The sequence below is a fragment of the Leptosomus discolor genome, chromosome 1 (genome assembly GCF_034619465.1).
Source record: "Leptosomus discolor isolate bLepDis1 chromosome 1, bLepDis1.hap2, whole genome shotgun sequence".
NCBI lineage: Eukaryota > Metazoa > Chordata > Aves > Leptosomiformes > Leptosomidae > Leptosomus > Leptosomus discolor.
In genome coordinates, this window is record NC_141391.1 from 165693275 (window position 1) to 165720980 (window position 27706).

The window sequence follows — 27706 nt, forward strand, 5'->3', positions numbered from 1 at the left end:
TTTCTTTTTCTATCCCCGTGATGGAAGGAGGTGCAGAAGTACTGACTACTCAGCCTGAAGCTAGATAAGCTAACGGTATTTCTAGTTCTAGACAATAACCCGAGAGGTCAAAAAGGAAGATTTTTTTTTTTCCCCAGCTCCGTCTTCATACTAACACTAGATAGTACAGTTCAACTGTACTGATCCAAGTACTTCTTTAGCTAACCACCTCCTCTCCCTTCTCAAGGAAACATCAGTGTTTTCAAGATCTAACAGCATTAATCACATTTGGAACTTCCTGTAGAACTACAGGGCGCTTTGTATAGACAACCAGTCACTCAGTGGTCTCTTCTGACTGCTCTTCAGTTGATCTACATCCTCTTGAAAGATCCTACACCCCATCCTTGGGCATTATTCCAGAGGAAACTGACAATCCCGAGCAAAGCAAGAGCTTCCAAGTGTCTTGCAGATTATACTCCTGATAAGATATGGCAGCATGGCCTTCACAACTTTCACAAGAGCATGTCAACAGAAGTGGATCCACCTGTACTCCACTATGAGCCGCAGATCTATTTCCATAAACAGCAAACAGCAGCCAATCTCCCCTTCCAAATAATCTTTATTTGTGCAGGAGTTTTTTTGCTTACTTAAATGGAAAACTTAAGTGGAATGTATTGAGTGCTACTTTTTTTTTTTAGCTCTTCTCTCTCTTTCAGGCTAAGTTTCTTGGAAATCAAGTAATCTTGGTGCTATATGCAATATTTAGTAAGTACACATTATCTTCTGGTATGTCAGTGAGAATACTGCTACCACCAAACCTAGTACAACCCCTCCTCCCCCCTACTACACCAATAAACCCACTCCTAATTACTTCAAGTATTCAGTGTGGAATTATCTGAGGTTAAAAAAAATTAAACTGTATATACTACTATTTCTCTTATTCACAACTCCTCTATCTAGTCAAAGAAATCGAATACATTTTTTGGTAATAGATAGTATCAAGCCAGTTGACAGTTGCTTGCAAATACTTGTTGCTGTATTCTTGTAGAAACCTAAGCGTTATACACCAGATCAGTTTAACTTTGATTTTTCTCTTCCCTTCATATCCCTCCTTTTCTTCCCCTCCACTAAAAGCAGCTTTTTACAATTGTTCCTTCCTCGTCTACCAAAATGCAGCCCATACTGCGTAAGTCCTCAGAAACAGCCACTTCTATTTGAGATTTTTCCAGGCAATTTGGTCCTATCAGGTGACTTTAACTTGGCACAACAGTTTTGAAGACATCTATCTTATCCTGCAGTACATTCCCTCCATATCTTAACTCAAGGTAGTTTTACTCATTAGTACTAATTTCATTAGCCACCTGCAACTGACTGTTGATGGAAGTAAATTTCTTTTTATTTTTTCTTTACATTTTAAACACAATCAGTTTTCTTAAATGAAAAGCTTCTTTTTGATGATGCAGAGTAGCAAGCCACCTCTTTCCTGGGTCTTCCTCTTACTAATTTTTTTTCCTCTCAACTGACATCACCCTTATGTTCCCTAGTTACACTTCAAGTGCTGGCTTTTTTCTTCTGTCCTACAGGTTTGTCCTACGCTTTTTATTCGTTCTTTACAATCCAGTCAAGCTCCCAATTTAGAATTGGTGGTGCAGAAGACAGCCATATAGTGCCAGCAGATCCAGCCTAGGAAAACGAGTACCTAAAAAAAAAATCCTTAAGCTTATTTTTAGCTTAACAACAAGCCATTTTTAAACAAATACAAACAACCATTTCCTTAACAAAAACATAGAGCATCCGTACTCCCAAAAGCAAAGACATAAACACTTATTGAGGTTATTCCAGAGAAAGAAGCTAAGTAGGTTCCCTTAAGAAGATGGTGCCTCAGCAGCATGGAATCTTTTCAATGCTGCTTCGTTTTGTACCCACCAGAGTTAGACAAAGGTGTGCACAAGGGTATTCCAATGTTTCCCTGACAGTAAGTTAAAAGTAAGATCTGCAAGCGTGAACCACTCACCTCTGGATCTGCTAGGCGCTGAGACAGCCCTACCACAAAGACAAGGTTCTTCTGTACAACCCGTACACTGGCCAAATGTTTGCGATTCTCTGATATCTTCTGTTTCCTCTCATTTTGTTTCTGTTTCTTTTCATTTTTTATCCTTTGCAGCTCTTCCTGGGAGAGTGGTTTGTACACTGCTGGGTCTTCTGGATATGGCTAAATATAACAAATACCATTAAAAACAACCCATATAAAGAAACAACATTTGAAAATCATTAATCCCAATGTTTTAATACACAAACTTCTTTCTTCTGTTCCACTGTTCTGATGGTTACAGCCAGCCACATTACAGAAGTAGCATATTCAGTCCTTTGGGAAAGGTGAGCATCTTGTGTATTTTAATGGAAGTCTCCTATTTATAGACATAGTACTGATTTGGGCAATACACACATTCTAACCTAGCTGCCTAGTCAGTTTGGTAACACTACAAGCAGCTGCAACATGACAGCCAACACATCCTGTTGAGATTTCACTAACGTAGCATAGTAAGCAGGGTGAAAGCATGCCTTGCATATTCACTTTATATTTAGTTGCCCGATACAGATTTGGATACTTAAGTGTGTTAAAGTAAAGACTACAGGATAAGAAATCAAAATACAAGTGTAATTTCAGTGGCATACCAAGTTCAAGACAGTAAAACCATTACACAGCTCAATGTTTATATGATTAAGTTCTAGTGAAGGGACAGATTTCAAGACAGTTACTGCATACAGATTTAATAGTATTCTTGCCATGCCTTGTACCAGTTTGAAACTTGGGCTTTGTCTTCCCTGGACAAAGGTGCATTTTTAACCTCGAGATTATCACCTACAGATACCTCCTCAAACACAGACATAACACTAGATTTTAATCTCAAAAGTGTCTAGCAGAAGTACAAGTGTCCTCAGAACTACCTAGAAAGATTGCTCTATTCATGCACAGCATTGCTATAAAGGCACTATTTTAGCCTGGTCTTGTAGACCACAGTGCACTGCCCTCAGCCCAAGATCAATCTTCAAAGCAGTCCCATATTCTTTACCTGTCCCCGTCTTCTCAGACTGAAAAGTTAGATTTCACACTATATACAAAGCAATGCTAAGTACAGAAACAAGTATATTCTCAAAAACCTTCTCAAACAAAAAGTGTTTCTAAACACTGAGATGAAGTAAAATATAAGAACAGCACCAGAGATGTGCATTAAGGTAAAGACTTAAAGAAGCTACGCTAACCAATATGTTGAACCAAGTTCTTTGCTTGTACTACCATAACCAAAGGTTTCAGTGTGCAAGTCCAACAAAAATTAATTTAACTTTTTCCTGACTGTTCTCCGTTAATACAAAACTAGTTGTCATACTAAGTGACCTGAGAAAAATCTGCAGGAGCAGATGAAAATAAGGTTTAGGTCAACAGCATATATTCCTCATACTTGCCACCAAGTGCTCAGACCTGATACTCTTCCAAGTACATCCCCAAACAAAACAAGACCCATTTTACAGTTTGAAGAGTTTAAAGTTCAGCATCATTACATTACACTTGAGATAACTTCTGAAAATATGCTGCAGTTGACTTCAGCAGATGGCATCTCACGGTAAAACACCAAGTTCTCTGGAACATGTTTTTAGTATCACAAAGGAATTTAAACTTGTGAGATACTTTAGAGTAGCCAAAGGTACATAACCAAGTCCTTAACATGAAAACAGAAATAAGGACTCATGTTACCCTTGAAGAACAGTTAAAGCCATATCATTTCTTAAAAAGTTATATTATTCACAAGTAACACTGAATATCTTACCCAGATTTCACAATGTACTTGACGAACAGCAATGGCCTTTTAGTAAGGTCATTTGAGATTAGCTATAGCCAATGATTATCTCTAGTTTTAACACATGTACACATGAGGACTTCAGAGATACAGAATAGCTCTGCAATGCACTTCTTTAAAGAGTTCTCAAAGTCTGTTAGTCAATCATGTAGAACAAAGAATAGCTATTGTTTCGGTTTAGGGAAGAGAAAGACTGCTTGGCAAAGAGAGAGTTAATTCCGTTATCACAGTCAAGCTGAGTAAAGGTAGGAATAGGAAAAAGACAAGTGCACAAGTACAAGGTAGATATAGTTCCAAAACCAAAATGGTTCGCCTTACATCAAGTGATGTGGTATCACACCCACAATCCATCCTTTCACAAATTAATTCCTTCTCCACATCCCATACAATGCAAGACAAGGTCTGCAAGTGTGCTGCTCCCTAGTACTGCACAAGAAATGAATTCATGGTTTTCAGCAGGCTCAGTAAGGCTCCTGAAGGCTCCTCAAGAAAACTACAGCAAACAGCGCCAAAGCTCATCAGCTTCTCTCTTGCCAAGTATAGCCACATTCAGAGCATATTCTCAAATGAGAAGCAAGTCAGACAGTATGTTCCTTCTCTGTACAGCTATTTGCTACTGGAGGTCCTGAACATTAGTCAGGCAACAACCCGAGTAGCTCAGGCATAACCCTGAGCAGAACATCTGTTTGTCCATAGTAAAACTAGTAGTTTGTATTTGTACAGGAATGCACAAGAACTGCTGGGAGGCACACAACTAAAGTGCAGCTTCAGAATCATGGAAGAGAAATGTCTTCATCTCAGCAGAAAGTATGAGACCACCCGAATAAGGATTTCAGTCAGTAAGAAGCAGCAGCAGCTGATTTGCCACCATGGATAGCAGCACTTGTTCAAGCAACAGAATCATTAAAAAGTTCTCACTAGATACTGTAGAGGTGTATTATATATGAAATGTTTCATATATATATTTATCACTCTTACGACATGGTTAATGCTGCTAAGGAACATGAGCAGTCGGATATCCTGACTTACAGGACCTGTAAATGAATCCGCATGCACCTCTTGAAGCCCAAGAATAAAGAAACACAATCCTAAAAACCGATTAGTGATTTTCCTGTCTATATGCAATGTGTAGCATGATGACAGATAAGAGACACTGCACGTTTAAGGCGGAAGGCAGGCAAGGCAGCACAGCATCATTTCAGAAGCTAATTCTAAAAATTAGTAAGTATTAGAAATCCTGTCACTTTCAAATAAGGAGAAACTCAATCTACAATTAAGACAATAAATTATTTTATGTTCAGAGTGATTGCGTCCCACAGTGTTGAAGTTCACGCACTCAGGTGACAGTTCAACTATAGACAGAACACATACAGCGAAGGCTGGCAGGACATGGCTCAAGGCCAAGCAAGGTGGATTGACTGCTGGTGTATCTCACAGTACCATTTCATCTGTCTACTCTGTCCAACCCTGCAAAATAAGGATATGAGAAGGATGACAGGTACCAGAAGCTGTCAGGTCCTGGAAAAGCTAAAGTTGCAATGCTACTGACGTGACCATTTTACAAGAAGCAGAAGATACTTATTTAACCTACTATCACCAATTCCTTAGCAAGTAGAGGACTTAAGATCCAAGCAAAGTAACTACATCAAGTGTTAACAGCATTTATGTATTTTCCGATGCAGACATAAAGAGACGTCAACATCACTGATTCACTAAGTTTAGCTAACACCCTTTGCATGAGTTACACAAATCCTCTTCAGCAAAAACCATGGAAGCCACCTGAACAAGATGTGCCAACAGGGACAATGACCAGATTTTGTTTACACTAACTGCAAGTTGCTGGTAGTCCTACAAGAACTTCACCAAAAGTGCAAGTGTCTCTTCTGTAGTCTCGTTTCTTTAATCAGAGATGGCCCTTGATGAATTCTCAGTCTTCCTGACTAGGTTTGTCTTGTCATTTAAGTTTTGTTTTCTTTCAGACTTTTTCCCCCACATTTTCCCAATTGTTGAAAACTGAGCTGGGATTTATCAAGCACTTTGCTTTTGTCATTCCCAGATGGGTCACATTCCTTCCACACAATGGCTGTACCAACATTTCCCAGTTGTTGCCTTGCTACCGAATAGGTTCTGAAATGAGAAATAGAGAGAAAGTCAATAAGGTTTATGCATAGTATACACCATACTACTTATAAAAAATAACATTTTCCTATCTATTTCTAAATATTAATTGTTGCACCAAAACACTCCGTTGCAGGATTACAAGCACCAGAAGCAACTGACATTTGGAGGCTGTGCATTAAGACCAGGTGTTCCTTTTATACAAAAACAGGAATAGGAGAAACATAGACAAAAACATGCTTAAAGCATGTTAGTTTCTTGGTCATAAACGTAGCAGTTTACTATTTCTCTCCATCTCTAACACGAGGTGCTAGGAGGAATAAAGCCCGCCAAGTCAAGGAAGTGGAGAAGGCGGCAAAGCCACACCACAGGAACAGCTGTGCATCAAGTTATATTATTTGGTTGAAGGGCAAAACAATTAAGAAATGTGAAAGAGCTACACTTTTTTACTGTCAGATTGAAAAATTGCAATGACTGACACTAAGGCCTGAGAATGCTATGCTCTATTAAAGCAACACAAGCAACTGCAACGGTAGGTATTATTCATACGACAATCTAAGCTGCTGAATTTTAAAGAAAACAACAGAAAAATCACTGCAAAGATAAATATCACTGCCTTTACAACCAGAACCAGGTCTAGTGACCTGTAAACCAGCTTTTGGCTACAGAAGACACTTTTGAGGACAGCATATTTTCATTCTAATTTGACTAGTTAGCAGCTATTTCACTCACAGTTAAGAAATCAATTGACTGGAAAAAACAGGAAGGCTTGCTTAGCATCTTACAATTGACTACACCTACAATTCTGAAGGGCATCAGGAACTCAAAGCAGGTCAGCTCTACTTTTTAAGGAAGTACTTTTGTGGTTAATGAATTAAACAATTTCACAGTCTATTTTGGAAGATTCAGACAAAGTTTAGAAAGCTTTTAACGTGTTAAGACTAGTTCCTAAGCAGCATTCAAGTTAAATTCATACTAGCACCTTACTTTCACAAATCAAGACAAAGCAAATGTTTGTCTACTACTGCTACTTACAGGAAGAATCTTAAGACACACTAACTCAATTGACTACAACCACATGAACATATTCTGCAGGTGCAAACGTTAAGCTATATAACAGTTCAAGTACGTACAAGTATATTCTCCTTGGTAGAAAAAACTGCAAGATAAAATCTTTTTGGCTAGAAGTAAATTAGAGAAGCTTAGAAAAATAATGGTATATATGCAATGCACGGTTAAAATGGCATAGGCGCCACTATAGCGTATAGCCAAACTATTTTATCACACTCTGCCAAAAACTCCCCCAAACCCTTCAACCGAAATCCCTGGATAAGGAACTTCTTCATTGCTCCTCTCCACAGACTAGTGAGCAAATCACTGGAGAACTTGCACCGCATTCGATACCACTGGCACAAATAGCAGTTTTCTATTATGTAATTGTCCATAACATACTCAGTAGCCTTGCTTTAATGTTTATTCATGGTCCATTTTGCAGTAAGTATCCTGCACTGGTATACACATCGTAAAAACGACATACCTGTTGAAACCACAGTACCTACTATAAACTTTCCCACAAAAACTTTGCTGCTTTGCCACTTTCTGCACTTCAGCATTCGAAGTGGTCGCAATCAATACACACTATAGTAGATATGAATTTGAAAACTGCTTAGATCTTTTCCCCAGAAACCTTACTACACCCAGATAAGAACTATTTAAACACACAGCACATGAACACATACCTGGTTCAGAAGGTCCAGCACACTTCAAAAGGTGGCTTTTTCAGACTTATTTGATGCTGCCATCAACTGTATAGCTCAAAATTATCTATTCCAGAGATCCTGATGAGGTGTCTGCACCACAATGTCTTTGTCTATGCCACAAAAGGAGTGTACCCCTCAGCCTCCTCCATGCAAATCTCCTATGGTACTAACGAACACCTTGCAGTCCATGGATGAAGAAAGTATCAAGAATATAATCCTCGTCCGTTGTGAAAGAAAAGGTCTCCTGGAACGGTTGGTGTGCTGCATTCCAATTGTAGCACTCATTCTAGCTTTTTTCCTGAAATTGTTTTTCTGAGCAAACTGTATCCAATTCAGCAAAATATTTGCACATCCAATCACACACCAGATTGTTCCTCATTACAAAGTTCGGCTGTGGCAGTATCCGTACTTCAAAATTCAGATACCCGGAGGCAGTGAATAGCATGCTGCTTCTGTGATTTTTCAGATATATTCCACAAACTTCTAACAACGAACCGGCAAAGATGAATCAAATAGTTGTTGTCAAAAAGTAGTGTAATAAATCCAGGTAAATGAAGCAACTTACAGACAAGGCAATTCCAGAAATCTCGTGTTGTACCAGAAGAGTAAAAATTTGCTTGTACTATGAAAATTAGTATACAGAACGTGTCATCTACAGCAGGTATCACATGTGGAGACCGATTTGGCTGATGACAGGTGGATCCTCCTTGTAGAACGTACAGCTCAAATATCGCAGCAAATTTGCACAATTTGTTAACAAACAGATGTTGCTGTGGGATAGCCTTCAGGCTTGCAGAGGCATCCAAACACAGGTTAGCAGTGATAGCTCTAGTGTAGCCAAAGCCCAAAAGAGCAGCAAGAAAATATGACTGGAAGTGGTTATAGAAAGCTGTGGCAGTGAATAGTGAGACCAAGTAAGATTACTTGAGGTCTGAAAAGGGAGCTGTAATATGATATAGGAAGCCAACAAAGGCATAAACTGAGGATAGGATCATGATTAAGTAGCTGGAGAAAGACGGGACATAAGTAGCAGCGATTACAAAAAGAGGAAGGCCAGGTAAGAAAGTTATAATTGAGGGAAGTCATTAAAGAGAAGAATATACTAAGAAAGAGTTTTATTAAACACTGAATATAAGGAAATAATGAGGTTAAGCAAAACACTAAAAGGAGGAGGAAAATAATTCAAAGTAAAGAGCAGGCAACTTAGTGAAGCTGAAGTTCATAGTTGTGGCCAACCAAAGTATCAGCCAGACATCAATTAAGAGACAGGGAGAAATTAAGTGTGACTCTCAAAGTACTACCTTTAAGCATTTGGCAACAAGATCAGAATACTAGACAAATAGATTTTGCCTCGATTTTTAAAAGCTTTAAAGTTTAACACCATTGGATATATGTTCCAAAGGTTTTACACATTTAGCGTCCAGAAAAATATGGATTAAAAGCTCCAGTGCCACAAACAAAACAAGCAGGTGCTTTATAAGCTTGCCTCAGACAGCTTTGCTAGCTTTAGCTGAACCTTGGCCCTCAGCAAACCCCTGATGCTGGAATTCTCACTGTCCTTCCTGAAAAGACTTTGTCAATGCATGAGCACCCCAACTCAAAGGATTTTTTTTTTGGCAGTTCTCCCAGCATCAGCATGCCTTGGTTCTGATCCACAGCATCCCCTATTAATCCAGTTCTGAATTTAACAAACCAAGACTAGCCGTTGCACAACAGCTTTGACACATATGCAGACAGAATGTGAAAGATCCAACACCTCACCCTTGATCTAGGCCATGCCTAGATGAACGTTTCCCCGAAGGAAAAGGATGTCTTTGGTACCAACAAATGCAAGAGCCTTGAGACATGTGCAAGACAAGTCGCTGTTCCAGGATATTTACCTTTCTGCAAGCAGGACAAAGTCCGTTCTCATCAGTGCGGATACGATGCCAACAGAAACGACAGATTTGGTAGCCACAGGTGCAAGGGAAGAAGTTGATGTCATCAATTTCCAGAGGCTCCATGCAAAGGGGGCATTCCACAGGGTCTTCCTTAGCATCAGGGCTGCGAGACATCTTTATATGTTCACAGAGCAGCAAAAGTTTATAATAACTTAATAGACCAAGGTGGTTCGCGCTTGAATGTCTGCAAGAGAGGAAAAAAACCCAAACACAGAAAAGAATGATTAGTATTTTTGACAACCTTTCTTTTACACCTTTCAATACTTCAGTTCTTCACTGCTTTCCTTCTCCCCACACAAGTGATCTACTAAGTTATTCCATAATAAACTCGAGCGTCTCCTCCTAGTTAAGAGTCACACAAGTAATATGAAGGTACTGGTGATGTACCTCCCCAGCTGGGTAGGCAAGCACTTCTTTGGCACTTCACTAGCCTCTTTGGGTTTCAAACTGTACAGCTGCAAATAAATCCTTAACAGTGTACACCACACATTGCTTCTAAGTTCTGCCAGTTCCTTTAACTACCACTTTCTTCAAATCTTCTACAAATCCAAAGTCAAAGCTCTGAATGCAGGCCTTCTTGTTTAAGACCAATCTATTCCTTTGCTCAGAGACTTGGAACAATCACATATTTGGAACAACATTTAGGTCATCCATTCAGACTTTTCAGTAGGGTCACGGAATTATCAAACAAAAAACAAGGAAAGGTTATTCCTAAGGAGGATTTGTTTCTTTGTGCATCTTATTTTTTTGGTCCAGAGACTGATCTCAGAGATCAGCTTTAGGACTGTAGCATTAGCCAAGATTCGCCAGGTACACAGCTCTCTACATGTGTCAGACAACTTTCATCAAGTAATTTATTATTTTCATCAGCATCCAATTCACACCAAAGCCCAAATACATGCATGTGGTTGAAAAAACACTGAGTTTTAACTCAGAGTGCAGCCACAATAAGGTATTTCTTGAAGAGAACCAAAATTCAGGTCACCATTTTCTTAACTCACTTCTTGAGCTCAGTCATTTGAGTATGCTTCTATTAAGAATGCAGCACAAGGAACATACTTTCAGACTCAAAACCAAGGCACATACGGTTGTCACAGAGACATTCAATCAGTGTAGCGTTTTTCTTTTTTCATTTAAGTACCACTCTGGATATTTGAAGTTGTATCTAATCTCAGCAAGCCGTCTAGATCTGCTGCATGAGACATGCATGTAGATTGGACAGAATTAAAGGGCAACAGTAGAATTTTTAGGTGGACCTTTTGGGGAGAAAAAAAAACAACAGACAGCAAGGCAAAAAAACCCACCCCATGAAACAAAACAAACATAGCAACCACTGAAAAGCACTGAAGAAGATGTGACCAGACCTGACACTGGATGGTCATCCTATCTGTAACAAACTACGCCGCTTCTTTACAAATAAGGGAGCTCGGAAGTTTTCAAAAAAAATCAAGAAATCTTTTTACAGTTATCCCTTTCCCAAAATATCAGTCATGTAATTATAACTTAACCACACACACACAATCTGGAGTCCCCTCTACTTTCCCGGAAGGTTTTTGGTTTCATTTCTACCCAAAAATTACTAGATCATGTACCATCCAATCTTTCTCTGCGCTTTTAGGAAAAAGTCCAGAAAAATTCTCACATCCACCTACTCGAAGAAGAGTGACATTTACTCCTGTCCTTGGAAATAAGATGATTGAATGTTCTGAGATCAAACCCTTGCTCCCAGATTTCTGTATGCTGTTGTGTTAGCCTTACATATCTTTAGTTTGATACTTTAACAACCACAAAAAATTCAGCCCTGTTCATGATCTTCCACACTCTAAACCATACTTCCTTGCATGAAGCCCAAGATGTTCCAGTTCAAGTTCGACCTCCCACCTTACAGGGCAGGATGTGTTCAGCATCAGTCCACAATGCTTGTCCCTGTCCTGTACATCTCTTCAGGGACAGAAATTCCTCTGAAAACAGCTAAGAGAGAACCCTAAAGAGGAACAACATACACACACTGACCAAAGCACCATCCACATACTCAGAGTATAGAGCTTTGTACAGGAACGGTGACACTGTAGTTAACTTGTGTTCACAGGCCGATACCAGAAGCACAGACTTAACTGCTATTTCAACTAGTCTGGTAGGGTATATAGCCTCTAGGCACAAAGTACAGTTCTGGTAAACACATACCACTGCCCTAGAGAGAAGTTCCACTGGATGCTCACGTGAAAGTAAGGATGAAAGAATGGATTTTAGATGCGGTAAGCATAGTTTCTCTATATGGCATGCATTAGCTACAACACTGTCCTCTTTCTGACCTTCACAATGATTAAAGTCAAAAAGTTAAACTCCTGCAACAATACAGCAGCTTTTACTTCATTATGTATGTAAATATAGCACTAATGAAAGCAATCATTTTGACAGGCCCAAAACCAGGTTCTGGAACCCTACCAGTGTTTTCTACAGAGAAAATACTATCAGAATCTGACCTGAAGGAAGGAACAGATTTATTTGTTTGGGAGCTTTGTCTTGTTTTTAAGAACACATTCCCACTGGCTGAAGAGTTAGAGGGACAATTAAAAGCCCACAACACGTTATTTAATTGCTTATTATGCAGTTAGCACACATTTCTGTAGCAATCCTTACATTTCCTGTAAACTTTTCACACTACTATAGCAGCAAAACCATCACATTATGAAAGTGACTTTAAACTGAAGCACAGGATAAACTGAACAGATTTTGTTTGGTTTAGAATTGGGTTTGACTGTCACCAAACTCCAAATAACAGGTCAGTAAGCAGAGAGCATATTCCCTTTGACTGTGTACTCATTCCACCGCATGCTCAGCAGCTTTGAGCCTACTGAAACATGTCTAAATAAAGCTATACTAGTACTACTGAAGCTGTAGTTAAAAGTGCAGTTGTGAAGAAACTTCAGCCATCACAGTAAACTACAGTAAAACTACTGAATGATGAAGTTACTATTTGGAATCTCCGTTAAGAAATGTAATCAGTTCAAGAAAAAAAAAAAAAAAGTGTGACATATTAGCTAGTGCCTCTGGGATATGCAGCAAGCTCTAACAAAACTGCAACACGATTAACATTTATGAGCTTTTTAAGTTAACACTAAGAGTTCAGCAGCTGCTAACAATAACGGCAATAGCTTGCTTCAGTCAGCAAATGGCCCATTATTTTACAACAAGGAGTAAAGAGCAGCTGTGTGCCATGTTTCTTGAAACTAAGTAAGAGGCAATATTTATTTACTTGGGAAAAGACCATTCAAGCATCCCATTTAGAGACCCTCCACTGAAGTGTGTCTCCATTTCAGGAGTATTTATATACCAGGATCTGCCTCTCAACTCTGCATCAGAACAATGCTTGTTTTTTTCAAAACCAGAATAACACGCATAGTAAGGCATCATTAACGCATTGTTCATATAGCGCTACCAAGAAACACAGAGTAACTACTCAGCTCTAAGGCTGTTTCAAACAATTCAAGATTAACGTCACAGGAAAAGTAACGGCAAAAAAACAAAAGGCAGTATTACATGCTGCGTTTAATCCAGAGTATTTGGTCTTTGGGATCAGGTTCAAAGAGATTAAAATAATAGCATCTCAGCAGAAGAAAAGGAGGAAGGTTGCACACGTGTACACACGCAATACAAGCAGCTAGAATTTGTCCACACACTTTCCAAAACGCCGACAACTGCAGTCAAACAGGGCTCCGACAGCTCCACATCCTGTTTACAGGAGACTCTGCCAAAACATTCATGCACACAGGGATGGAGCAGAGGTGGACAATGGCCAGCAGTATCTTCTAGATTTAGTCAATTTGTAATAGGTAATAATCAAAATATAGAAATACACAGTTGTGTGTCTTATCCCTTCCACCATACCAAGTAAGAAGTTCCTTTCTTTTCCACACACATATGCAAAACGAAAAAAAGATAATCTTTCATTAACTTTTAAAAGTGCTTACTTAGTGGATTTGACAGCTGTGTCTAATCAGCTTCACTGTACAATTGTCCCTCTTGATGAAATCCTCCAAATTTTGCAATTGTGAAAAAGAGATCCTACTATTTGAGGATACTCACCTAAACGCAATTTTACTTCTACTATAGCTAGTGATTTCAGTCTATTTAGGATGCAGACACTGCCTTTCCCTTTTTTGCTTGAGCAAGTTTACCTTCCAGCAGTTCATCTTCCCTATTTAATTTTAAAAGGGGTCATAAAAAAAGGGGGCAGGGGAAAAACAACTATCTTGTTAATCCATTCTCTTTCTTCAAGTGCACCGATTTGAGACTTGACACACACTCCCCCTCAACTCCCCATAGCAGACACCAGAACATCTCCACTTGCTAGCAATTCATTTCAGTAAACATGCCCCTTAAAGCTTAAGTCCTCCCCCAGGAAGGCAGCTAGAGCTCCAGGGGATGCAGACACCTTCCCCCTCACACGATGGGCTGAATCCAGCCTGGCTACTTACTTGAGACACTAAAAGTGTCACAGCCAAAAGTTGTCAAAATCTAGTCATGAAAAAACTGAGTAAAGGACTTGCATCCCAGAAAATATTTGTAGACTTAGGGCCTCTTGGAGGAAAAAATCCAGACATGTGTTAGCTAATGTTTCACTTAAAGTTCAAACATACCTGACACTTGAAGTGAAACAGGTCGGAGTCTATGCATGAACCTTTAGTAAGGGCTCATTAAACTTACACAAACAGAAACTCATACTTTTTTCGTGGCCTTGTATCTTTTGAAACTCATCAGCCCCGAGAGGTCTCAAAAACACGCCGTGGATGCTGCCTGCATAACACCACAGGGAAGGCACATTCCACCCCCCCCACCCCCCCCCACCCCGAGATGCCCATTCCCATGCTGCTGAAGGAACAGTTCCCTTTCCACACTTCGCCTCTGTGGGGATCCCACAGACATGCTGGAGGCAGAAAGGCAAGCAGACTACAAGCAGCAGCTATACTGGGTTATCCCTTCCTTGAAGGAGGGGGGCAGCAGCAGTTCTGTTAGCACAGTACTCTCCCCCAGGCCAGCACGGGGGCACAGCAGCCCAAGGCCCACACCTGGACTATCTCCTCCCACTACCGACTCTGCGGAAAGGACAGCAACCTTCGTCTCCTTCGGTCTCTGAGGGTATGAAAGGTGATCACTTCATTGCACTGCAGTCACCACTGGAAGGTTTACATCAAAAACTTTCATAGGCAGGCTGCAGAGAAAAGCCCATTTTTACTTTAAGCTCACAAAACCGAGCGAGATCCACCGAGTTAGTCAGTCAGGGCCCCCCAGAGAACCCATATGGGATAGAGTTCATATATGCATGTCCCAAATCATAGAAGGATGGTCTAGTCATTAAAACGACTAGTCTTGTGTCTTAAGTCATCCACACAATTCAGAAGAAATCTGGAGAACTTCCCCAGTCCACCTCTGACACGCTACCCTCTACTTGCCTGACGTTTTTTGTAACATTACACAAAGACAGCGATCCCCTTCTCCTTCCAGCTCTTCAGTCACATCAAAATATAGTGATATTTTGCGATCACCTGGTTAGCAACACTGATATAGGAGATGGCAGGACTGCTGAAAAGGGCTATACTTGTCTAAGTTTTACGGCACTGTTACTGACAGAGAACAAAGACACCTCAGTGTCAAGCATGCAGGCTCTTCAATTCATCCAAGTTAATTTTCATTTGAGACAGAGGGAAAGTTCACTTCCTACTTCTTTTCCCTGACCATGCTGAGCATTCAAAGCAAGCTGTACCACTAATTGCAAAATCATGCCCAGTAACTGCACAGTCCGTTTTCGTTCATGTCTTCTCTCTGGAATAATGTTTATTACTCCGTCTGTGGTCTGCAGCTACATTTTGATCACCGTGCAAGCAACGTGTTAGAAAAGTAAGAGGTAGTCTGAATGTTTAGAAAGTATGACTATGAATCAGGTAGCCACCTCAGTATTTCTAAACAATACTACCTAGGATTATCCCCAAGTTATTTAGCTCGAAGAGGTCAAAACTGAAGTCTCTAGAGACTCCTCTGCTTTAAACCTCCCTGCAGGTGCTTAGTGAGCTTACTCTCGTGGTCTCAGACTTTGAATTCTGCCAGCATAAGCAGCTGTACTGTCACTTGAACCAACAAGACCAAAACATAACTATTTTTACAGGGCCATATTTTACCTAAATCAATCCTCCACCTAGTTCATCAGACACCCATGCAGAAGCTTGCACCAGCACGGTGAAGACATAGAAACGAGCACCTAGGGGTAGCAACTGCTCAAGCAGCACGTTCAGCAACAGTGCAAAAATCAGCCAATGAATTCACTAGATAAGTTTCATCCTAATGCCCTCAAGGCACCCCAATAACAAAAATAGAAGAGTCAGATGCCACCTGCTAAACGAAAGCAGAACTAATCATTCTTTATAAACCCAGTGTGAACACAAACTATTTCGAGACAGTTACATGGCAAAAAAAAGAAAAAAGTTATGTATCACAAAAAGATGATTTTCTCTCATTTAAATTGAACTGAGAATTGGTCACTGTAGGCTTACTGTTACAGCACTCAGAGCTTTTCTGCATAAAGGGCTACATGCTATCAGTGGCACATGAATATCAAGTAACAGATTATTTACTCAAATAAATTACTTTCTTACAATTCATGAACAGAATAAAGGTGTTAATTTTTATTTAAAAAAAAATAGGCCAAATAAGATTCTGACAAATTCACCCATAAGCACCTGAAGCTTTGGACACAATTATCCAAGAAAGTGACACTATCCTAGCATCTAGGTCAACCCATTCAATGAAATTTAAAGCGTAATATTGCTCTGTAATTGTCTAAATTTCCCACATTCATTCACATTAAAACTTGAATGCTAGTATTCCTTATTTTCTCTTTCTGCATATCCCCATTTCTTTTTTGTACCTACAGCACCACTATATATAGACACGATATGCCAAAGGCATTTGCATAATGAATTAGAAGTGGGCTATACAATTATTAGTTTAAATATTTTAAAACCCTGTGTCATAGACAATGACCATCTAATATCGGTATACATATTCCAGCATGATTATTTCAGACTCCTCAGGACAAAAGCAGGAAGTGCTCAAGCAACAGGTGAAACAAAATAGCCATAACTATATACATTTGTATACAGCAAATTACATATCACAAGTTGTTGTCAAAGAATGTTGCAGAGACCATAACACATCATGCAAAACAAAAATCTGTCAAAAAAAATAGATTCATCAGCTCATGTTAAACATGAACTATGTTCCATATGAACTATCCCAAATTCCCCAAATCTCTCATTACTGGAAAAAAAGGGTGCTACTTCATTTCTTGTACTTTTTCTTCAGAGCATCTGCTACCAGTCACTGTCAGAAAGAGAATCTGGATAGATCAGCTTGCCAGTCATGCAGCAACCACAGGCAGCTATTAAACAGGCTATTTGGGGAATGGAGAGTCTTTATTCTGTTCACGCAGCACCCTAGCACAAAACACTCATTCTGCAGTCAGGGAACCTACACACCAGCGCACCATAGTTCAATTTTTCCATAATGCTGTGTTCTATTTAGTCCTTAGTAAGGTGATACATACTCAAACACACACTTGTCCTCCTTGTAAATCTGTAAAGCACTACTAGCATTGGAAAACTGTTCTTTCCACGTCCTAGTATACCAGTTTTCTCTGTATTTGGACTAGCATATTGATTTCACTGTAGACGACTCACATTCTAGCACAGAAGCACGATCAGAGTTGGAACAGTACTTTGGAAAGACAAAGTGCTTTGTAAAAGACAGGTGACAACAGATTAAAAGCTTTGTTAATGCATATGCATGCAGCAATTTGTTTGTGATATCACAATATTTAATTATAAAGGTAGTCACTAACATAATAAAGCATATTCAGCACCTGTGCAAGTTACTCCAGCAGACTTGAGGTTTTTTAACGATAACATAATGGGCTAACACTGTTTAGCCACTCAAACTCCCTACAGCAAGGCACAGAGGCCAGGTGAGTCATGGCAGCTCAACTGCACTGACCCATACTTCCATCTGTTTCGCAGAAGTTTCCAACACCCAGTTTTTCCAGCGCTTTTACCTTTGCAGATTAAAAACCCTAGACACAGATGTTTCATTGGTACCATCCTCAGTAAATCTGAGGACACTGGCTGGAAAACCTTTAAGCTTCAACTTATCCCATGTTGCAACCCCCTGAACCATGACAACTGCGCAACTGAAGCATCTCACCTATGAATTTCTTATCCTTCTGCTGCCTTTTACTCACTATGACTTAAAATTACTGATTTTAAGACAAACTAAAAGTTACTCTCCCCTCGATTTAAACGGATTTTTAGATTTCAAGTATTTTTCCTATTGTTAACTACTGTATATGTTGTTCTACAACTGAACAAAGCTTTTTTTTTTTTTAAACTCACTCAGCAGAAAATTTGCATTACCCACACTCAAGCTGTTGCTGTTTCAGTATATAATATGCTCCTCTGATTTTTGAGGGTTTGTCTCTTAATCCAGTATCACTGGTGCACTTCTTTAAAAAAAAAAACCTACATGGAATTTTTAAACTAGCAAAGTGTAGAAAAGTCATATGAACTTTCAGATGTGCTTGTGATGTAAGACGGTATGTTCGCAAAACTTGAAACCAATTAAGTTATCTAAAAGTAGCAATGTTAATGGTAGGTTATATCTCCAAATCCTTCAAGATTTCAGAACTAGTATAGCATATCCTCATTCTCCTTTCCTGAGCGTAAAAAAAGAAAGAAGCTTTTTCACCTTAAGTGAATTTGTTCCTCCAGTGAAAGTGAACACATCATTGAACCAGTAAATTAAAGTGACATGGCCTGACCGTGCCTTTAAGAAAAGTTGGCACAGCAGGTAAACAGATTTCAGCTCTTTAGCTAGTGAACTCTACTAATATAATTAATGCTAGAACTCAGTACTAGTATAATCAATACACACCGATACATTGAATATGGTGACTACTACAGGAAATGCTAACTTAAATCACAAAGACCACTAAGTAGAAGACTTTATTATAACACTTGTCAAACTGATTTTGATAGGGGAGTTGAGCTAACAAACTTATTTTAAGAGACATTATCTACAGACCAATTTAAAACTTAAAAAAACCCACCCAAAACCCACAACCCAAAAAACATAACACACTGTCTGAGTCACAACACCAGTGCTACCCTTTCCCTTTGCACAGCAGCTGAGGCTGTTCTCCTCCCTCTCCTGTGACACAGCTCAGCTCTCTGCCTGTCTCCTAGGCAGCCTTCTCACCATTTCTTACTTTTCATTCATCTCTCCAGTACCATTCAGCCTATTCACATTTTCCTAGGATGCCTTCATCCAAAATATGAGAAAACCACTGTTTGCTCCACATTTACGGCTACTGGAGTTTTTATCAGTCTGTTTCTTTCTTCACTGAAGAAGAGAAGCAAGAACATGCCATTCTGTAATGAAAACTTGTGCTAGCTTGTATCAGATTGTATACTTAATAATAATGGCCAATATTCCCAGATCCAATTATAAAGAACAGCTCAGCTCTGAAGAGCTCCACAGCCTTTAAAGAGAGACGACCCAGAAATTCCCACACACGCAAGAAAAAAAAAAAAAAAAAAATCACCCCACTTGAGGTTCCAAGGCTGTATTTGAACATAACCCAGTTTGCAACATGCTGCTGGCAGCCATCACCTTCTGGATAATTTACCAGAAGGACTTATTTTTGACCTGCTGCTCCAGCTGCATTAGTTCACATACACTTAATATACAACTGGTCTAATCTGAAAGGATGCCTGAAGAACAGAGTCATACCATCACTGAAGTACAATCTAGCACCGAGCACCATCAATGCAGTATGCTAAGAAGCATATGCAATTTTTTTTTAAAACTTGTGTTAAAGGACAGCTCAGCTTCTACATCAAACACCCTTTCATTTGCATTTTCATAGTGCAGCACGAACAAGACTGCTGCAGCATCTTTAGAAGTCCTAGACTGCCTGTCCAGCTGTACTCAGCAATTATGACAGTTGCACTATGCAGTGCAAAAACCTTGTAACCAGTTTTCTTATTAATTCCTGGATAGTCATGTTACCCAAATGAAGGAAAAAGAATATTCAGTTAAACTTCCTGCAGAACAGATCTCCAGAGATTTTTTTAAATTATCTATTAAATAAAAACCTTCCTCTATAGCAAAAGATTACATGTTATTTGCCCCTGAAGAAGCAGTTGCAGAAACCCTATCTTCCACAGAAAGCATAACTAAGGAAAATGCCATTGGAGCTAAGGCACACTACACATGAAATTTTTCTCTTTGCATTTTTATAAAAACGCAAGGTTTTTTTATTTGTTAAAAATGTAGCACTGTCTTTCACTCTTGGGGGAACAGTATCCAGTATTTAACACACACACACACTTCTGAAATTATCCTGGGAATAACACTAAAAGTTAGAGCTGCTGGGGTGGGGGGAAGCACAGGAAAGGAGGATAAAAGCTGATCACCCAAAAGAGATATGCATTCCTATTTGTAACACCATGCACTATAAAAGACACAAAAATATTCCTTTAGCCCATAAGAATTCCCAAAATTACTTGTATAAAATGCAAGATTGGATAATCACAGGCCATGGTTTCTTGTCTCTACCGTCTAAGTCTCAGGAGCCTTCCAAATTCCTTAACTCTCCCTTATGAATTCATGAGTTGTCACAGCAATATTAACCGATAACAAACTAGAGAAGTGTATCAGCCACACATTAGTATTATTAAAAACCCTCACACAACATACATGGCAAGTAGTAAATTTTGTTTATGCCTAAGTGGGGGGAATTGAGCATCCCACCTGCCCTGCCTCTAGCAGAGAGCCCCCTTGAACATTGTTCTTAATTCCACAGACTGTTTGAGATGCTTTTCTTGAACAGAAAGAGTATAAGTGAATGTACTATGTAACTTTTTCCCATGTTACCAAGACATGAATAAAACTAAGAATTGTTCACTCTGAAGCTTAATAATGCACCTGAACACACTTCAGATCTAGGGAATGGGAGATCCAGCTAGTGTTAGCCACAACCGCACAGTTCCCTTCAATAGCATCCTTGAAATCAGGTAAGGATAAAGTAAGACACCAGAAAATCTGGGAGAGAACACATTTAAAGTAATTCTGAAAGCTCTTTACGTAGGTGTTCACTATTTGTTTAAAACAACCTTTGGAAAATGGATGATAAACTACTTAATGTTGATTTGTTGTCTCCCCACCTTCTCAATCAAGATGTATTTATTCTAGGCTTCAGCTCCTGCAGTTGTTCAACATTTTCAAAAGAGAACAAAAGGATAACTTGACCTTTAAGTATTACAGAGTGACAGACCTATTATGCACTTTTCAAGTAATTTTAAACAGCGAACATGAACATAATATCAGCCTAATTATTGCTTTCTTAGCAACAACAGTATTAGGCCTCCTATGTTTTTCCATAATCTGTGAAAGAATAAAGACTTTTCAGTTGGGTTGGAGGGAAGAGAATCACCAAAACAAGTCTAAGACTGAGAGTTCTGAACAGAGAAAGCCTTATACAGCTCATCTATAGGTTCTGGATGAGCAGTGATTCCAGCTTGAGTGCTTCTGCTAATCGAGCAACAACACAAAGCATTGAGCTCAGAAGCATAAAAACTCTTTGTCAAAGTCCATCAGCACCCACAACTCTATCTTGAAACTCACTGGCAGCTGATGCCAAAGATTAGAGGACTGGCATGAAGTATGCTGTATGACACACTGATTAACAAATCAACAGCCACATATAGAATCATAGAGTCATTAAGGTTGGAATAGACCTCTGAGATCATCAAGTCCAACCGTTGACCTAATACCACCATGCCCACTAAACCATGTCCCAAAGTGCCACATATACATGTTTTTTCAATGCCTCCAGGGACCATGACTCCACCACTTCCCTGGGCAGCCTGTTCCAACGCTTGGCCACCCTTTCGGTAAAGAAATTTTTCCTAACGTCCAATCTAAACCTCCCCTGGCACAACTGGAGGACATTTTCTCTTGTCCTATCACTTGTTACTTGGGAGAAGAGACCAACACCCACCTCACTACAACCTCCTTTCAGGTAGTCATAGAAAGAGATAGGTCTCCCCTCAGCCTCCTCTTCTCCAGACTAAACAATCCCAGTTCCTTCAGCTGCTCCTCGTAAGACTTGTTCTCAGACCCTTCACCATATGGCACTAGATTGAACATGCTTGCTTTTTCTTATACAAGTAAGACGCAAACTACTTCATCGCTTTCCTGGTCAGAAACTGTGAAGCACTTACATCAGTGCATCCCATCAGTTCTACCAGTAGCTTGTACTTTAAGCCTAACATTAACTTACAAAAAAAAAAAAAAAAAGCAGCCACAGTAATTCTTGATCTTCATTTCACTCTGGAATTATGTGGATGCTTTACAGAGATCTCAAATCACCTTCTGATTCTCCAGGCTGTAGCTTTATTCCTGACAATTCAAAGTGTCCCACTGGATGCCATGAGGAATGAAGCATTCACAGGACTTAAGTAAGAACTGCGATATCAGAATAGGCTGAACGGTACAAATCCAGTACCAGCAGAAAGCATGCATCACTCCTGAAAGTTTCTATAGATCTCAAAAGAAAAAAAAAATAGTAAGGGAAAAGCAGCCCAGTGTGTATACAAGAAAATCTACATTCTTTAAAAAGAGTCAGAAAAAGATGGCGAGAACTCAAGAGATACCTCTCCTCCAGAGCTGAAACTGCTCCCCTGGAAAGGTAGCAGGAACCACACTTCACCTGTCTCTTTTCAAGGCAGAAGTTTCCACACTGAGGTCAGTCCTATGAGCAGGAACCTCAGCAGGTGGCTACTAACCAGACCTCTTGGCTTTAACTGAAGATTACAGCAAGAAAGTAAGAAAGTGATGATATGATCAAAACCTGACTGCTAATCACCACACAAGCCATTCCTGAAAAAGGTCAGGAATGGAACAGAGACAGTAAAAGTTAAATTTAAAAACTGTTAAATCACTTCATATTTCTGGACCCAAAGACACAGTGTAGGAGCAACAGCACAGCTGCTGCCATTCCTCTGTATGGGAGAGAGTGCAAGGAAAACTGCTGGAGCAGTAACAGCTTCTGGCAGAGTTTGTGGTTTACTCTATCAGCTTTTTTGCATTACACCATTTAAAATATTTTCAAGTCTGAATCAAGTACCTCACCTTTTAATGACTCTGGTTACACATGGTCAAACCAAGATGAATATGGGGGTTTTTAACTTTTTTTTTAAAAAAAAAATCAGGTAACTCTGCAGTAATTTGTCTTCATGCATGTCATTTGTTGAATATGCTGTGTTCTAGATCTCACTTCTTCAGAGCAGGTATTATGCAGACAACTGCAATACCTGACAACAGGCACTTCCAAATTCAGGTCTGATGTGAAAATAATCCATTACATTTTGTCCACTCATTTCTTTAAATGGGGCTGGGGGGGGGGGACGGGGTGTAAAATTAAACTGATTCCTTGGTTCAAAGTGTTCCTGACTCAGCACAGGAAGAACAAAGCTAGAATTTTCTCTTTAGAAGCATCGAGCTGAAGTTAATGAAGTTGCATTTTGCATTTTCAAGGAAAACACACAGTTTGGGAAAGACAGCAGCAACCACTCACAGAACTCTGACATGTGAATTGATATTTATAGTCATTTAAATATTCTAATATTTTTCAATACAAGCTCTACTTACTACAAATGAGGACTGCAAATTTATAAAATCAAATGTAATTAATGCTTGATCAGATAATTTTGAATTTAATTTCAGTGGGGTAAAGGATTAATCTCTTCACAAATATTTTATGCAAAAGAGTTATGAATTATAGTCCATATTTATTTTTAAAGCCACTTTGCTTAAGAGTTTGGCTGGGTTTGTCTCTACAAGCTTAGTTTAGAAGTTATTTGCAGGTTTACTTTCACAGAGTCTGGTCAGTCATATATGTTGATCAGGCAGCTGGGGAGGAGCACAGTTCTTACCTGCTGAGCCTGTACTTCAACACTTCAGCTAATGAGTTTATACAGATGCTTTTTAACAGGTAGTTGCAGTAGCAGATTCTTAAGAACAAGAATTGGTAGTAAAAATGTTTTAGAAGGGACTCTGCATACTTGTCCTTTACTGAAAGGAAACGTTCTCCTTAGAAAAGTGTTAAGATATTTCAGAGAAAATAAGTAGATTGAATTTCTTCGCCTTTCCTCCCATTGAGTTTACATAATCATAGGTACACTGATACTTTCAGTACTGCACATTAATTCAGCTTCCAGCCAGGTATTAACCATCCAAAGAAGCATCCATTCATAAATAGAAACACATCAGATTCCACAGGTGTGAACAAATACCACAAAGCCTGCAGTTTAAGATTTCGTCTGTAATCAAGTCCAATGACCGTGCTAGTTAGAGCTAGTTAGTAGGCAGTCAAAATAAGAAAAAAAAAATATCTAACTGTTCATGGATAGAGAAGTCATCTCCCATAAATGATTTTTTGAGGAAAGTCACTGATCATGAGGAACAGAACAATTTTATTTTCTACTTAAATTTCAAAAAGGCTTTCAATAGAGTTCTGCTAAGCTCTCTAAAGAAACTAAGCTGCCATCAGAAGTGTCTGTCCTCTCACGGATTAAGAATCGATTTTAAAAACCTGGAAACAAAAGAAGGAACAAGAGAAGTCAGCCACAGGAGCTCCACACGTTTCTCTGACATCACAGACATAGGTTATTCTGTTAATTAGCAATCTGATAAAGAAAGCAAGAAGGAAGTGGACAAACATTATTACACCAAAGGACTTACCATTTAAGACCAGCACAGAAATCTGAAGGGTCTCACAAGACAAGAGTGATAAAATAGTATGAAATACATTGTTGCTAAATGCCAAATGAAGCAACCCAGGAAAAAAGACTTCTGAATGAGCACAATGATGCACCAATCTACCTAGTAATTTTAAGGAACAAGCTCTCTGAGCTGTCATAACTATCTCCTATAACATCAGCTCAGTAATCAGTCACAAAAGCCAAACTAAATATAAGGAATCATTAGGAAAAAAAACACCAAACAGCATCACTGTAGAAGCCTACAGTGCACCTGCGTCCTGTACTCGGAACAACTCCGCTTTCCTCTCCCCACATGCAGAAAGAACTAGCCAGTACAGAAGGAATAACAAGACTCATCAAATGTATAAGGAACAGAACTGACCCACTGGAAAAAGGGTACTGTGGGTAGACAAGTAGAATGGAAGAGACAAGGAATACGTATGTATTCACTTTTACATATGTTATATAAAAATATAACACACTGCCTGGTTAAACCACGAAACTCCTTGCTATCAAAGGTTGCAGACAACAGAATTTAAATGGTTTAAAATCATCAGACAAGCTGACCAGGGTGGAAGATGCAGTGTGGAGGAGCTCAAATACAACTAAGCAGAAAATACACTGCCAAGGAAGTGGCTGGATTAGACACTTCCTTGGCTGGGGAAGCCCATAGACTTAAGGACTGCTACCAAAAAGCACCCTAGGAAGCATCACTAAGTTCACCCTGATCTTCCAGTCTTCCCTAGAGCATCTGCTGCTAGTCACTAACCACAGCAAGATACTGGGGTAGATAATTTCATTCTGATCCAGCACAGCAGTTCTTGCACACGGTATAATTTGTTATAGAGTTCCACGCTTTTAGAAACGTAAGAGGAAGGGGAAAACAACCATTAATACATACCACTGAGTTTGAGTGGTTTTGGACACTGAATTCCTTCCACATCTTCATTTTATTTCCTATCCCTAGAGCTGACTTTAGCATTTTTATAAACACACTGTTACAACATCTACAACTTGACAGAGCAAATAGGAGCATATGCAGTTATTTACTTTGCATCTGCTACACACAAGAACATGAAGAAATGCACCATACAGAAAAGACTGCAATTTATAAAGACTTCCATATTTAACTTAAATCAAGAAAAGTTCTCCCTCCATACCTTCATTACAAGTCCTGAAGCCAGTTACCAGCAGTTAGCCAGGCAACAGATACATACATCGTGAAATTTCACAGCGCTTTGCAGAAGTACATCAGGAAATTATGTTGAACCGCTGAGAAATATTCCCCAATTTCAATCAACAAAACCTATAAGAAGCTAATTTAATGTTACAAATATTTGCATCTTCCAGGTAACTACACATATACTATGTGAGCAGAATCACAGCTGAACCACTTATTTTCACACTACAGGTACTACCTGAAGTTCCCAGAACTCACTGCTGTCTAGTGATTGTTTCAGTTACAAGCCTTTAAAAGGCATCATGAGCACATCTATGGCAAAAAGCATTTCTGTGTCCAGAGATACCAGGTATTAAGATGAAGAAACAGTCATAGCACTGAGATACTGTGCATAAGCAGGCTTTTCTAGACTCTTGCAACTGAGAAAAATTTGAGGAAGACATTAGCTAGATCAAGACTGGATTAATCTACTCAAAGGGGGAGTACAGAGCTGTTTCTGTAGTATTACTTGAACAACACTACACACACACAAAAAAAAAAAAGCTATAACCCAGCTCCGGCATTCACAGAAGAGACCAACTTGCCTCCTGTTAATATCACCTGGAACAAGCTGTTTGCAACCATACTGTTTTGTTTTGTTTACTTGTTTTTATAAACAAAACTGTGTTTCTTGACACAGCAATATTGCAAATAACCACATCCAAGCACCTCAGACCTCCTAATGTACTACAACTTAATACATAATCTGTAGTGACAGCTACAACTGAAGTCTTAACCATCTGAAGAAAAAAGAAGCGACACATCTACAATCAGTAGATTTCATGGCCTCATATTGCCTGGTTAGGATGGACTCTCTTCTAATGTTTTTCACACTGGTGCTGTCCCTTCTCATTTGCAAATGGCTTTCAACAACAGAGAGTACAGTTTTAATCTAAAGAGTGACTGACGTCAATTCTGGAAAAGAGTAGCATCAACATACACAGAGCTCAGAGCTGCAAAGAATTACAGGTACTGGTGTGTGGGAAACGTGAAGGGGAAACAACAGAGGCTACATAAGGCCAGTCTGAGCAGCCTCCAGGGCGGTCCCTGTTTATCATCTAGTAGCAAACCTTATCAGATCAAGACTCCAACTTAGTGGAGAAAGATCATCCTCAAACATTTTCTGCTTGTATCCTCTCAGCTAGACAATATAATCAGGAGTTCAAATCCACACATTTTCACTTTGCCTTGGATAAGGTTTCTGGGAAGAAAATCAGTTAGTCACGTATTTGTTCAGATTAAGAGTTCAAGCCCATTTCTGCCAATAATTTAGGGATGGGCTTCACAGTAATGTTATACTTACAATAAAGTAAATCACAGCCAAGTTACAAAAGCCTGAATCCCAGCAATCCCTCCAGTTAACTGCCAGAGTAAGCTTGTCCTCATTGTATTCTGCCCTCATAAGTATATAAGAGGAAGCAGGCTCCTACAGTTTAAAATAGACTATCCAAATCTTTACGATCCAAGGCATAAGGAAGACTCCATGATGGACCAAAAAGCCATGGAAAAGACTTCATCGGAGTTCTGCTGTAACGGGAAGGATTGCAGAAGCATAGAGTACATCCCTCAGCCAGCATCAGTAGGTATAAACAATCACCACACGCAGCCTGAGCAGGTTCAGAAAATGCCCACATCATCTCAGCAAGGGCGAGCATCCCACAGAGGTCAGTATCACAACAAAGAAGTGTGAAGAAATTCTTCACTTTTTCTGGTGATGATCAAACATACAATGACAACCAGGAACTAGACATAAGTCTCTAGGAAGACATTCATACAGCTGGCACACAAGCACCTTATCTTTACAAATCTGGTCATATCACAAGAATTTGAGAAAAGCCTAAATCAGTTCCTTCAGAAGAAAAATCATCAATCACAGCCCAGAGCCACAGCTCTAAGTATTCACTCAATGTGTTCCAAACCTTCTCATTTACAAGAAAATTCTGTAGAGAAGTATCACAGA

General features: G+C 39.4%; 1 protein-coding gene across 2 annotated transcripts in view; it reads right to left on the reverse strand.

Annotated features, from left to right (window-relative positions):
* CNOT4 (CCR4-NOT transcription complex subunit 4) overlaps positions 1-27706 on the reverse strand; it is an 82680-nt gene that overhangs the window by 35730 nt on the left and 19244 nt on the right. For both annotated transcript variants that reach the window (XM_086470543.1, XM_086470535.1), the window contains exons 2-3: positions 9595-9838; positions 1994-2191 (exon numbers count right to left, since the gene is read on the reverse strand). In XM_086470543.1, coding sequence (XP_086326669.1) covers positions 1994-2191; positions 9595-9768 — 372 coding nt within the window. In that variant the 5' untranslated portion in view covers positions 9769-9838. The remainder of the gene's footprint in view (positions 1-1993; positions 2192-9594; positions 9839-27706) is intronic.